The 13,312-nt window shown below is 48.0% G+C and overlaps 1 protein-coding gene and 1 long non-coding RNA gene across 3 annotated transcripts in view; one reads left to right on the forward strand and one right to left on the reverse strand.

Moving 5' to 3' along the window:
* The window catches only part of LOC120407190, a 58,526-nt gene extending 51,896 nt beyond the window's left edge, over positions 1-6,630 (forward strand). The window contains exon 4 of the long non-coding RNA XR_005599833.1: positions 6,499-6,630. This is a non-coding gene — a long non-coding RNA (uncharacterized LOC120407190). The remainder of the gene's footprint in view (positions 1-6,498) is intronic.
* CD200R1 (CD200 receptor 1) overlaps positions 5,237-13,312 on the reverse strand; it is a 36,954-nt gene continuing 28,878 nt past the window's right edge. For both annotated transcript variants that reach the window (XM_039542678.1, XM_039542671.1), the window contains 4 exons: positions 11,451-11,690; positions 9,016-9,109; positions 8,080-8,131; positions 5,237-6,653 (listed from right to left, as the gene is read on the reverse strand). In XM_039542678.1, coding sequence (XP_039398612.1) covers positions 6,525-6,653; positions 8,080-8,131; positions 9,016-9,109; positions 11,451-11,690 — 515 coding nt within the window. In that variant the 3' untranslated portion in view covers positions 5,237-6,524. The remainder of the gene's footprint in view (positions 6,654-8,079; positions 8,132-9,015; positions 9,110-11,450; positions 11,691-13,312) is intronic.

The following is a 13,312-nucleotide window of genomic DNA, read 5'->3' on the forward strand; positions in this document are numbered from 1 at the left end:
TCTGGACAGCAATCTGAACTTGGATGCACTGGCCAGGTAGACAGGAAAAGCCCCGTGAACTTTTGAATTTTATTTCCTCTTTGCCCAGCATGGAGCGCTGATCAGCACAGGTGACCATGCAGTCCCAGAATCAAAAAAGAGCTCCAGCATGGACTGTACGGGAGATACTGAATCTGATCTCTGTATGGGGAGATGAATCTCTTCTATCAGAATTCCATTCCAAAAGACAAAATGCCAAAACATTTGAAAAAATCTCCAAGGCCATGATGGACAGAGGCCACAACAGGGACTCAACACAGTCCTGCGTGAAACTTAAGGAGCTGAGACAAGCATACCAGAAAGCCAAAGAATCAAATGGACGCTCACGGAGGGAGGGGCGATGGACGACTGTAGCTATCCCACAGTTCCCGCACTCTCCGGAAGCCATCTGAATTCTTGGCTGAGCTCCCAAAGCCTGAAGGGTCAAAAACATTGTCACTGGTGGTTCAGGGTATATGTCGTCATTCCCTCCCTCCTCTCCCCCGCCTGGTGAAAGCAAAGGGAAAAAATCATTTCTCGCCTTTTTTCAATGTCACCGTATGTCTACTAGATGCTGCTGGCAGACACGGTGCTGCAGCGCTACACAGCAGCATCCCCTTGCCTTGCCTTGCGGACAGCAGACGGTACAGTATGACTGATATCCATCATCGTTGTCCCGTGGGTGCTCCTGGCTGGCCTCGGTGAGGTTGGCCAGGGGCGCCTGGGCAAAAATGGGAATGACTCCAGGTCATTCTCTTCTTTAAGTTTTGTCTAATGGAGATTCAGTCCTGCCTGGAATATCATGGCAGCTGGAGGCTTCTGCCTCAGGCTGCTCTCCCAGTCAGCAGCACCGCACAGTCGCGCCTACCCCAGCCTACTCCTTGCTACCAGGGCTCACAATCAGATACTTAGACCTCTACATTTTGCTGCAAATAAAAAAATTAAGCTGCCGTTTAGAGCTGTCCCCAACATCCATATCCTGGGACATTTTGTATTTTACCAGTGTCAACCAAAGGCCCACACACAAATGGAGATTCAGTCCTGCCTGTGCTTCTATCCTAGTGCTTGTCACAGATTCCCATTTTCAGCTATAGGCTGAGCAAGTGCAGAATGGTGGCTCACTTGATCTTAGCCAAAAGCCAACCACCCTCCTCTTCCCCCTTTGATCTCTGCTTGCCGAGGCAATAAAGTCAGTGTTATTTCTTATTCATGCATTCTTTATTACTTCATCACACAAATGGGGGGATAACTGCCACTGTCGCCCAGGAGGGGTGGGGGAGGACGGAAGCAATGGGTGGAGTTGTTGCAGGGGCACCCACAAGAATAGCATGCAGCTCATCATTTCTGCGGGATGCCTGGGGCTCTGACCCAGAGCGGCCATGTGCCTCTCTGGTTCTTTATGTGTCAGAGGGGTAGCCGTGTTAGTCTGGTTCTGTAAAAGCAGCAAAGAATCCTGTGGCACCTTATAGACTAACAGACGTTTTGCAAAACATCTGTTAGTCTATAAGGTGCCACAGGATTCTTTTCTGGTTCTTTAGTAGGCTTGCCTGATAGTCTAGGCAGGACTGACTCTCCATTAGACAAAACTTAAAGAAGAGAATGACCTGGGGAGTCATTCCCATTTTTGTTCAGGCGCCCCCGACGAACCTCACCGAGGCCAGCCAGGAGCACCCATGACAGCAGCAGACAGTACAGTATGACTGGTAACAGTCTTTGCTAACTCGTTGCAAAAAGCAAGGGGATGCTGCCGTGTAGCACTGCAGTACCGCGTCTGTCAGCAGCATCCAGTACACATATGGTGAGAGTGAAAAAAGGCTGAATGGGCTCCATGGTTGCCATGCTATGGCATCTGCCTGGGCAATCCAGGGAAAAGGGCATGAAATGATTGTCTCCTGTTGCTTTCACGGAGGGAGGATTGACTGACGACATTTACCCATAACCACCTGTGACAAATTTTTGGCCCCATCAGGCATTGGGATCTCAACCCAGAATTTCAATGGGTGGGGGAGACTGCGGGAACTATGGGATAGCTACCCACAGTGCAACGCTCCAGAAGTCGACGCTAGCCTCGGTACATGGATGCACACCGCCAAATTAATGTGCTTAGTGTGGCCGCGTGCAGTCGACTTTATACAATCTGTTTCCAAAAATCGATTTCTGTAAAATCGGAATAATCCCATAGTGTAGACATACCCTCTATGTGAGTTTGCACAAATCATTCAACCACCCTCTGCTTCATTTTTCCCCATCTGTAAAATAGGGTGAATGCATTCCTGCTTCACAAGGGGATAGTGAGGCTAAAAGTGTTGCTGTTGGTGAAATGTTTTGAGATCTTTCAATAGGAAGTGTTATTGAAAGGCAAAAGAGTAGTATTCTTGAGTGGGTAGAAACGGGAGAGGTGGAAGACCACTAGGGAGTAATGTGAGAGGAGACTTAGGGTGTATAGTTGTAGTGCAGGCATGGGGTTGTTAGGGGGCCATGGTTGTCATGGTCATGAGGTGGCAGTGAATTGGAGGAGTGGGTCAGGGAAACCTCATCCCCTGGTAGGTTTGTGCTGAGGAATCTTTCCCTGTGTTTTGTGGGGATTTCTCAAAACAGAGAAAACCCACCCATTACGGACTGAGATTTCCATGGCCCAACCTATAAAATGCAGGGCCAGCTTGAAGTCCCGTTGGTCAGCCAGCCTCCCCAGGCCTATTTGACTGAGGAAAGGATGTGGTAGGCAGGGACGGCTCCAGGCCCCAGCAAACCAAGCGCGTGCTTGGGGTGGCAAGCAGCGAGGGGGCGCTCTGCCGGCGCCGCGAGGGCGGCAGGCAGGCTGCCTTCAGCGGCTTGCCTGCAGAGGGTCCGCTGGTCCCGCGGCTTCGGGGGACCGTGCCTGCAAGAAGTCCCCCAAAGCCACGGGACCAGCGGACCCTCCGCAGGCAAGCCACCGAAGGCAGCCTGCCTGCTGTGCTTGGGGCGGCAAAATGCCTAGAGCCGCTCCGATGGTAGGTTTTCCCTTCAAGATTTTGGTGACTGCCCCTATGAAACTGATGGGCAGTGACCCCATTGGCCTCTCCAGAAAAAAGGAAGAATGGGCTCATGGACAACCCCCTGAAGATGACTGGAAAGGAGAGGGAATAACTACCACAATTCCCAAGAAGACTCCAATTTTGTGTCATGTAGAACCTAATGTGGCAGTTATGGGAGGGTTATTAGCCCATCAGACATGCAAGGGGAGCAGGGGAGTCTGGTTATTGAGTGTATTTCATTAGAGTGACTTGATTTTTGTCCTTTCTCCTTAACATTGGCCTAGCACCCTCTTATGAGGTAACGAAACACCCCAGTTGTCTCCGGGGAGACATGGGTTTCAGACAGGGAGGTTGGGAGGGTAGGCCACAAGATGATCCCTTAAGAAGTGGAGCATAATGTGAGAAAATCTGAGAGCCACTGAATGTCAGCAGTCCTGATGGAGGGTGTCTGGGGAGCTATAATGCAGTCTCCTTCCACAGCATGACTTTGACTCTGTCTGCTTTGGCCATGGTGTGAGGTTGAAGCGCCACCTAGCACCTCTTGCTAGATCTTAGCCTATGGTGATGAACAGCTATTTTCACCTGGGAGGGTTGGAAAGCTCTCTGTTCCCAGCCCACATCAGATACAAGTAAGAGAATAAAATGTAAAAAAACATGCCTACAAGCCCACCTGTTAGGGAGGTGGGGAGGAAAAACGTTGACGCTGCCTTTAGACATCAGAATGAAGCATATCCATTCTCCTCTTCCCCGTTCCCCTTTAGTCCTGCCCTTGCAGGCAACTCTTTGCAGCTAAATAGCAGCAGCAAAGCTGTGAACTCTCTTTTCCTCCACCTTGCTTATCTCAGTGAGGTGCTAATTTGAAGGCTGCTGAATTTCAGCAGGCTGAAAACTAGGAGAAATAAGGCTAAAAGGTGACATAGAAAGAACAAGAATCTTGGTAAATTTAAATAATGTAATACAAATACTTTAAAAGCAGCCTCTGATACCAATTTCCTTAAAAAAAAAAAACAGTTCAAAGAAACCAGCTGCACTCAACTCCCAGGAGGTAAAACTTGCTCTGATTTATTCTCATATGGTCAGACACTGCTGTTGCACCTGTGCAAAGCCATTAACTTCAGGGAGTAAGTGCAAGGTTTAACTGAAAGCAGCATTCAGCGTATAGAGTGCATGCAGGATTTTGTTTCAAGTCTCTTGCTAATGTGCCCCCCCTTGTTCAGTCAGGGCTAACCTGCTTGTAATCAGTCACCAGGGATTATATATACACACACACTGAGAGGACTAGATGCAAAAGCAGGCTGTGGGACTCCCTGATCTAAGCATTCTGGTGCTGTGGGAGGAGTGGTTTTTTTGCAAAGAAGGGATAGTATACGTAACCTAGAGCCAGAAAGAGTGAAAAAAAGCAGACTGTTTAATAGTGGCAAGAGACTGGGCCTGGAAAAAATTAAACTGACCTAGTGAAGCACATGAAGGTGTACGAATAACTCCAGAAAGGCCTAACAAAACTAGGTAACTGGGCAACAGGCTGGCAGATGGAATGCAATATAGACACATGCAAGGTAGCGTACACTGAAAGAGGCAATCTGCTATACACTGCTGGGCTCTGATCTACAACAGCTGTAGTTTCAAGGGGGAAAAATTGGTCTTGTTGACAATGCAGTGAGGGTGACCGCTCAACACCCAGGGGTGGGCAAAAAGGGAATGAATCTCTAGCTATATTAAGACACCAACAGTGATCATTATGACAATACTTCTATGATGACTGAGACTTTCAAAGAAACCAAGAGGAGTTTGGTGGCCATGTCCCATTGCAATCCACTGGGAGTTGGGTGCTAAACTCCTTTAGGTTCCTGGGAAATTCCAAGCCAAGGTACTTCCTGACCATGAATTCAGTGTCCAGCTCTGTCCATCTCCACGCAGAAAGGACACATCAGAAATGGAGAAGGGCAACAGGTGTGTTTAGGAGATTGAGGAGTGGGGTAGCTCTTCCATAGGAGGAAAGGTTTGTGTCTAGGACTATTTACAGCAGCTTGGAAAGGAGGCCAATAGAGAGCCATGTTTCTCTCAACCAAGAGAGTCACAAAAGGCTACTGGGGGATCATGAGATGTTGAAAATTGTATTACAGTCTAAAGCAAAGAAAATTTTACCCCCCCCCCCATCCCTATGGCCTGCATACCCCTACCCTTCAAGGTCAGGTGGCCTCTGTCAAACTCTCACTAAGTACACACAAACAGATCATACAGGCTTAGCATGAATACATTTTTTTTTACTCTTACTGTTATAGTAAAGTATGGAGGTCATTAAATTTTTTTACTTCAAATAAGGGCTCACCCACCCAATAAGGTTGAGAAACACTGGTAGAGAGGACAACTGCCTCGTCCTATTTACCTCTGTCCATAACATATGGACAAGAGGCCCTTTGATGAAATTAAAAGATAATATGTTTGAAATGGATAAACTCATTTTTACATGAAGTAAATTAACCTTGTGCTGCAATTATACTTAGACAAAATAGCTTAATAAGATTCAATGAAAGGTTTCAGCATATAATTGAAACCACCCTCTGCAATTAACATTAGTTAAAATAAATATTACAAGGGCCAGAAAGCCTTATGCTTCAAGACAAACCGAGTACCAGCTGAGGTCAGGAAGAAATTACCCTGGCTTGGTCCATTATTGCACAATCCCAGTAGACGCATTATCAGTGTTTTGCTTCTTTTCCTCAAACATTTGGCATTGGCCACTGTTAGAAACAGATTAATGGAGTGGCTGGACCATTATGCTATTGCAGTATGTTAATGCCTGTGCTCCCTGAAGGAGGAGATTCCACCAGGGGAAGACTCATGAGAATAACTTGTAACTTAGTACAGACTATAGAAAACATTTTGTGTTCAATGGGGGACTTGACAAGTTATTCAGCAGGTCTGTGAACCAGCCTCCTACACAATGGACCTCATCAATAGAGAGTGTGTCTTCCCAGGATTGGGAGGATAAGGAGATAATCAGCTGATCTCCCATTCCAGCTGATCTATCCTCTAGTAACCAATGCCCTTATTATTACAGTAGACTTGGTCAGTGGGTGTTTCCCTCCTCCTCCCCCTCCCAAAGTGACACACAACTAATGCCCAAAAGTGAATGTCAGATGTTTGGATTGCTGAAGTGGGGACTTCAGCCAGTGGGGACCTGTGAGCACAAGAGCTGTTCATGGTGAAACCAATGGCAGCAGGTCACTCTGTCCTTCACAGTGCTAATTCCCAGGATGGGGATAAGGGGCGACAAAAAGGGAAAGAGGAAACGAGGAATTGATCAGCAGGCAGATATGTTTGGAGGCACCCAGTGGCTATGCAGATCTTTGCTTCCCAGAATCCTTGCTTCCCATGAAGAAAGTGTTTGGTGATGGAGATCCTCTTCTGGAAGGAATCCAGTATCATCAATCTTCCCTGAAACCTGTTCCCCTTCTTCACACAGGTGGTGAGTCAGGCCCATCTGGATTCTCACGTTGCTGACTGGCGCCCTGGTGGGAGGTCTTCACTCACTGTTACTTCATACACTGTGTTGTAGATCACGTTTTCCTTCTGCACGTAGCTGGCGTAGGGCTCCAACTCCTGCTGCTCATTACTGTCCTAGTAAATCAAAGGCCATAACCGTGAGCACCAGGACTGGATTTATTTGGGAATAAAGTTCTTTCTGGACTCTTAAAAAGTGTGAACTGAGCAACAATGTTTCCCCTCCCCTAAATGTAAGAAGCACAGGGAGCAGGGCTCCACGGGTATCTGAATGATCACAGGCTGATGCTGTGGAAACAGCTGATGGCACCTCTGACATCAAGAGCAGCATGGTCTAGTGCCTAGCACAATGGAGTGGGGCTCAGAACTGGGATCGATGCCTGGTTCTGTCACTGACCTGCTGAGCGAACTGGAGACGTTTACTTCACCTCTGTTTTCTCATCAGTGCTCTGTCTCTCTTACCTATTTGGACTACAAGATCTTTGGGGACGGCCTCTCACTGTCTTTGTACAATGCTGAGCAAAATGGGGCCCTGATCTCAGTTGGTGCCTAGAGGTTCTATTGAAGACAAGTAATAAATAATAAACCAGGCTAAAGCTGCAAAATAAGGTTAAGTTCCAATCTATGCTAATGAGGATTCATGATGTGGTAGCAAAAACAATCAATCGTATTTAGGCCCCTAAATGCCCAAATGCCTTTTGAAAATGAGACTTGGGCTCCTCAATCAGTTAGATGTTGCACCGCGAGGGCAGAAATGCCTCAATACCTTTAAAATTCTGGGCCTAAGTGACTTGCTCAAAGTCACCACAGGAAGTGTGTGGTAGACAAACTAATTGACCTTAGCTCACTCGAGCCTGTGGCTAGCACTCTAACCACTGACCCGTCTTCCCTCTCCTGTCCTTAGTCAGCTCACCTGTACTGCAACATGATTTGATCACATCAGAGCTAACTATTGTTAAAGTGTGGGTCTGACTCTCATTTTCGCTAAGGACTCTTTACCCTGCTCTGGCCATAACGGCGCCTTAAAGGGTATGTACATTACAGATCTGGCCATTCAGAACTTTGTGCCTTTTTCAGATTCACAGTCCATTTTGTTACATGACAACTTTTCTTCTGTATATTTTTTAAAAAGTTGCTTCTCATTTAGAGCAATAAGAAAAACGTTCAAAACAATCCCCTTCCCCAGCCACTTTGCTGTAAAACCACTAGGTGTATCACAGCCATACTCAGCCCAGCTCTTCCTGGCATGATCAGGGGGAATTGTCAGAGCTGCTGCTTTTTGAATCACAAGAACGCTAGTTTGAGTCTTGACTGTGGCAGTGCGCTACAGGCACATGTTACAAGTCTGAATCTTGGTATTCGGAGTGCAGATCAATTCTGTCCTGCTTTGTGTCAAGTGACAGTTTGTGGAACACAATTGCACCTGCACAAAGCAGGGAGAGACAAAATCTGACAGGTTCCCTTCATATATAAAACTTTTCTGAGTTACTTTTGAAGCACATCTCAAATTTAGTGACATCTTGACTTACACCCTCTTTCTTACCTGCACATTGTGTGTAGGAGCAGTCTCAGGGATTTTGGACTTATACCAAATTCTGTGGAAGGGAAAAGGGAAAAAAAGACAGAAAAAGAAATATAACAACTTCTACCTTCAGTGTTAAGTTGGACCACTGAGACCACACATCTTGGAGCAGGAGGGCCCTGCTATTGAGAGGAGTCTATAGTCCACAACTAATTAACCCCTTCTTCCTCAAGTCATCAAGAAGGAGGCAAAATGTCATGTCTCAAATCCTTCACTGGGTGGCTCTTGACTGGGGGTTCTCAAACTGGGGATTGTGACCCCTTGGGGTTGTGAAGTTATTATGGGGGGGGTCATGAGCTATCAGCCTCCACCCCCAAACCCTGCTTCACCTCCAGCATTTATAATAAATATAAAAAATAATACAATGCTCCCTGCTGTTTTGCCCTGGAACTGCATCCCTCTGACTCATTTAAGCAAGGTCTGATGGAACTGAAGTGCAGCTCCAGCCAGCAGCGTCCCTCACACAACAAAGGAATAAATATTCTGCTGCTTGATTCAGCTTTATTAACCTTCTGACAGGACAGTCCTGCTCCATCCTCCAGAGCTGGGTGACATCTGTTTGGTAGGGAAACTGATCCCCCAAGGTGCTGGCTCAAAGAAGCAGATTGAGAGATTCTGTAGTATGTAGAAAACAACTTTTGCTTTGCCAGCTCTCCGTACTGACAGGAAGCTTCCTTGGACACAGGAGGAGGCATTTTGTGTCCCATTGCCACCTCCTCCACCAGTGTATCATTCACTTAGATACATTGTGCCTCTTTGTGCCACATCAGGCCACATCTTGTGTGACTGTGACAGAATCAGAGATGCTTGGATGTCATCTGATCTGATATCAAACAACACCTAAAGTTTCCGCTCAGCTCTAGACAAACTGATTCCTTAGTGACATATCATACATACCTGCCACGGTGGAGCATACAGAGGAAAATTAAAGCCAGAATGAAGAGGATGCCCAGGAGACCAGCAGAGATGGCGAAATACTGAAGAAACATGTCTAATAAGAGAGAATCATGATTTTCTAAATAGGGAGAATCACCATTTCAGTTATTTCCTCACTGATCAATTCCTTTATTGTGTCCACCTGAGGATCACAAGATGCTTTAAACATTAATTATACCTCACAGCCTGCCTGTAAAATAAATAGTATCTCCACTTGACTGCAGGGCCGGCTCCAGGTACCAGCTAAAGAATCAGGTGCTTGGGGTGGCCAATACCAAGGGACGGCACCTCTGGCTGCTATTGGGGCAGCACGTCCGGATCTTTGGTGGCAATTCGGCGGCGAGTCCCTCAGTCCCTCTCAGAGCAAAGGACCTGCCGCCAAATTTCTGCCGAAGAGTGGAATGGTGCGATGGTGCTGCCGCAGCTTTTTGTTTTTTGGTTTTTTTTTGCTGCTTGGGGTGGCAGAAAACCTGGAGCTGGCCCTGCTTGACTGAAGGGGAAACTGAGGCAAAGAGGTTAAATAGCTTGTCCAAGGTCATGCCTGGAGATTTCAATCTAGAAACGGAACCCATCTCTCTCAATGGCCAATCAGGCACTATAACTACTAGATCATGTTGTTCTGAAGGACTCTGCATATCTCACCATTCAAGTTATCTCCTATATGACCTCAGAGCAAAATAAATAAAACAGTCCAGATAACAGCCATTTACCATTCAGATTATGAGACTGTTACCTGTTTTCAGGTGTCCAGACACTAGAATGTGCTCTCCTTCCCGCCTCCTTTCACAATCCCGGTGGCAGGATTCGTATTTGCATCCCAATACATTTTATTTATGCTTCTCTTGCAGTTGAACGTCTTGTCCATACAAGCGACAGTTGTGACTTAGGTCCCATCAATGCCTTCCCCCTCCCAATACAAAACCACAGCCCTGGCCTAGAGGGATCACCTCCAGGGAGGGAGTAGGATAGTTGAGTCTTCATGGCCCAAGTTGTGATATCACTTATGTCACTGACTCTTGGTCACTACCAAGCTGGGCCAAATGTGACCTGGTGACGTCACCGTGAAAGGCTCCATAGCCATTGAACAGTCCCCTAACCTAACCGACCCAGTGCCTCAGGTTAGACATTTGTATGGAAAGGAGATAAGAAAAAGGCCCCACTTCAGTCTTAAATTGTAGAGAGTATTTCTGCAGCCTTTATAGATTTCCCTCTAGACATTTTATGAAGCAACCTGGAATGGTCAGCTGAACTTGCATGGTCCCTACCACACCCTCACTAATCTCACTAATATTTGTTGGAGCTGGTGACCAGAGGAGCACATAGTTTATCAGTTATGAATGAAGACTAAATAGAAAAAGAGAGATGTTCTCATAGGCATGTGCACAGGGTGTGTTGGGTGTGCCCAGGCACACCCTAATGCAGGGGTGGGAAAATGGCCTCACTCTCCTGGCGTGGCAAGCCGCGGGGTCTGCACTCCCGGGCTGGAGTGCCCGGCCGAGCACAACAAGTCGCTGGCCCCTCTCCCGCCTTCCCCATCCCCTGGAGCCCTGCTGCCACACACACAGCACTCTGGGGGCCGGGGCTGCGCGCTCCCTCCGGGCAGTGTTTGGCTCCGCGGGGAGGCAGCCCCCCCCCCCCTCGTGGAGCCAAACATGCTGCTAGGAGCCTCACAGTAAGGGTTCCGGGAGGGTTGGATAAGGGGGTGCAGTCAGGGGACAGGGAGCAGGGTGGGTTGTATAGGGGGTGGGATCCGGGAGGTGGTGTTTAGGGGTGGGGGGGTCTCTGGAGTGGGAAGTCAGGGAGCGGGGCGGGGGTGGGATGGGGCATGAGAGTCCCAGGGTCTGTCAGGGAGCTGGGGGTGGATAGGGGGTCAGGGCAGTCAAGAGACAGGGAGCAAGGAGGGTCCTGGAGGGTCAGTTAGGGTGTGGGGTGGTCAGGGGAGAAGGAGCTGGGGGTGGTTGGTTGGGTTGGGAGTTCTTGGGGGCTATCAGGAGGCATAGATGTGGAGAGGGGTTGGGCGCAGGCAGGGAGCAGGGGGGTGTTGTATGGGTTGGGAGTTCTGGGGGTCCTGTCAGGGGGAGGTTGGATAAGCGTGGGAGTCCCAGGGATCTGTCTGGGGGCAGGGGTGTGGATAAGGTTCGGGGCAGTCAGGGGACAAGGAGCAGGGAAGCTTAGATAGGGGGTGGGGTCCTGGGGGGCAGTTAGAGGCAGGGGTCCCAGGAGGGGGTAGTCAGGGGACAAGGAGCAGGGGGGATTGGGGGTTCTGAGGTGGACAGTCAGGGGGTCGGAAGTAGGAGGGTGTGGATGGGGGCAGGGCAGGGACGGGGCTAGGGTGGGGCTCCCTGGGTGCACACCCTAATGAAATGTGCTGCACACGCCTATGTGTGTTCTGTTACCTGATGGGCATTCCTTGGATTGGCTCGTGTTTCGAGCTGGATGAGAGACCAGGCAGGTTATACCGGTCTCTTTGGGGCTGTATGTACTGAGCACGGTCACTGTCCCATCTGTGTGATTTTCAAGCTCAGTCCTGGGTTCTCCGTTTGGGTCCCAAGAGATCTGTGCAGCTGGTTTCCCTGCAGCTGCCTTGCACACAGCGGTCCCATTACTGTCACAGGTCAAGGTCACTTCAGGAGGGACTGAAGGACAGGAGAAATGGGAAAGAGTTGAAGTTAGTTTGCAGCACATGGGATGGTAACTTTACTCATTCCTATACAAGAAGAACATAGCAGAAAGAGGAGAATGGGAGTGAAGACAGTATTGCAATAAATAGCAAACATCTGCTACAGCAAAATAGATAACGCGGAGTCCTTACAGCTCTTGAAATAGGGGTACCCCTTGGATGAGAGGGTGAGTGAAAACCTTAGGTGTACCATTTGGATTATCATAGATAATATCCTGAGACACGGCTTTGGGGAAATGAAGTACCCTCTCCTCACATGGCAATTTATCTGGGTTCAGTTTGAGACATATAAGCTCTCATACACCCTCTGCTGTTGAGTTGGAACAAAAACAAAAGAAAAGAACCTGTATCACTTCAGAACTAGAGAATGTTGAGGGCTGAAGTGGGAACTAGGAAAAACAGCGAGAGGGGGAAGGCCGGGAAGCACAATAAGCAAAGCTGCATTCCTGTAGGCCCCTTCCTTCAACTGTTTTGACTGACCAAGTTTCCCAGCTCCACCCCGCAAAGTGAATGGCCGGGACCAGGAGCTCCTCTATCACCCAGGTTCCATGGCATTGTCTTGTTCTCATGACTCCTAACAGTCTCACCCACTCATGTCAGTTTTCTCAGGGGTGGTGTGTAGAAATGGGCCTGAATCCAAAACCCCATATCCAAAAAGTTCAGCTCTGGATCCTGATCTACATTTTGCGTCATCTGCTGCTGATCTCCGGTAGTAGTTAAACACAGGGGTGTGTGCATATTTCTTATCCTTGGTGTGTCTTTGTCTCTCTCTTCCCCTCTGTTTCAGTCAATTTTGCAGTAGTAAATTCTTATGGTTATATCATTTAATGTAATCTTCCCAAAATTATCTGGGCAGTATTTAGTATTCTGATCTAGTCACTGCCCTCGTGTCAGGTGGGTCACCACAGTCATCCTCCTTTGGTGTGCACAAGATAATGCACTAATGATGTTCTTAGCAAATAGCCTCTTTATGGCAGAAAATGTTACAGGAGTAGCATAGGAGGAACTGGATGTCCCAGGGGGTTGGTAAAAGGCTCCATTAGCCTTTTACTTGTAGCTCATCCGTTCTAAACCAGATCAGGTTTGCAGTAATTGAAAGTCATTACTATTACGCTGTAGGTGAACTGAGCTGCCCTCAGTCCTGGTGCTAACAGACTTGGTTCGCACTCGCCAATGGGCATCCAGTCCCAGAAGAGAGACCAAAGAACAATTGAACATGTGGGGACTGAGCCATCGTTATTCCTAAAAGGGCCTCACTAAGTAGGGTTTAAGGTGCATTGACTTGTTCACTGTACATGTTCTGTGGAGAGAGGATTTCAGTCTCCAGAACTGTCATGCTGGAATTTCTCACAAGCCCTAAGGCCCAGATCCTCAAAGGTATTCAGGCTCCTAACAGCCATTGAAATCAGTGGAAGTTGGGAGTCTAAATACTTGTCAGGATCTGGGCCCAAATTAACCTTTGAAAAGCAGTTTCATGGGGGGATGGCTTGGGCTGGGGGTGTTTGTACAGAAGCCGCTCTACCAAATAGCCAGAGATTGATGTTAACATCAGCTAGAAAAATAGCTCATGGCCAACCT

This window comes from Mauremys reevesii, linkage group 1 (assembly GCF_016161935.1).
Source record: "Mauremys reevesii isolate NIE-2019 linkage group 1, ASM1616193v1, whole genome shotgun sequence".
NCBI lineage: Eukaryota > Metazoa > Chordata > Testudines > Geoemydidae > Mauremys > Mauremys reevesii.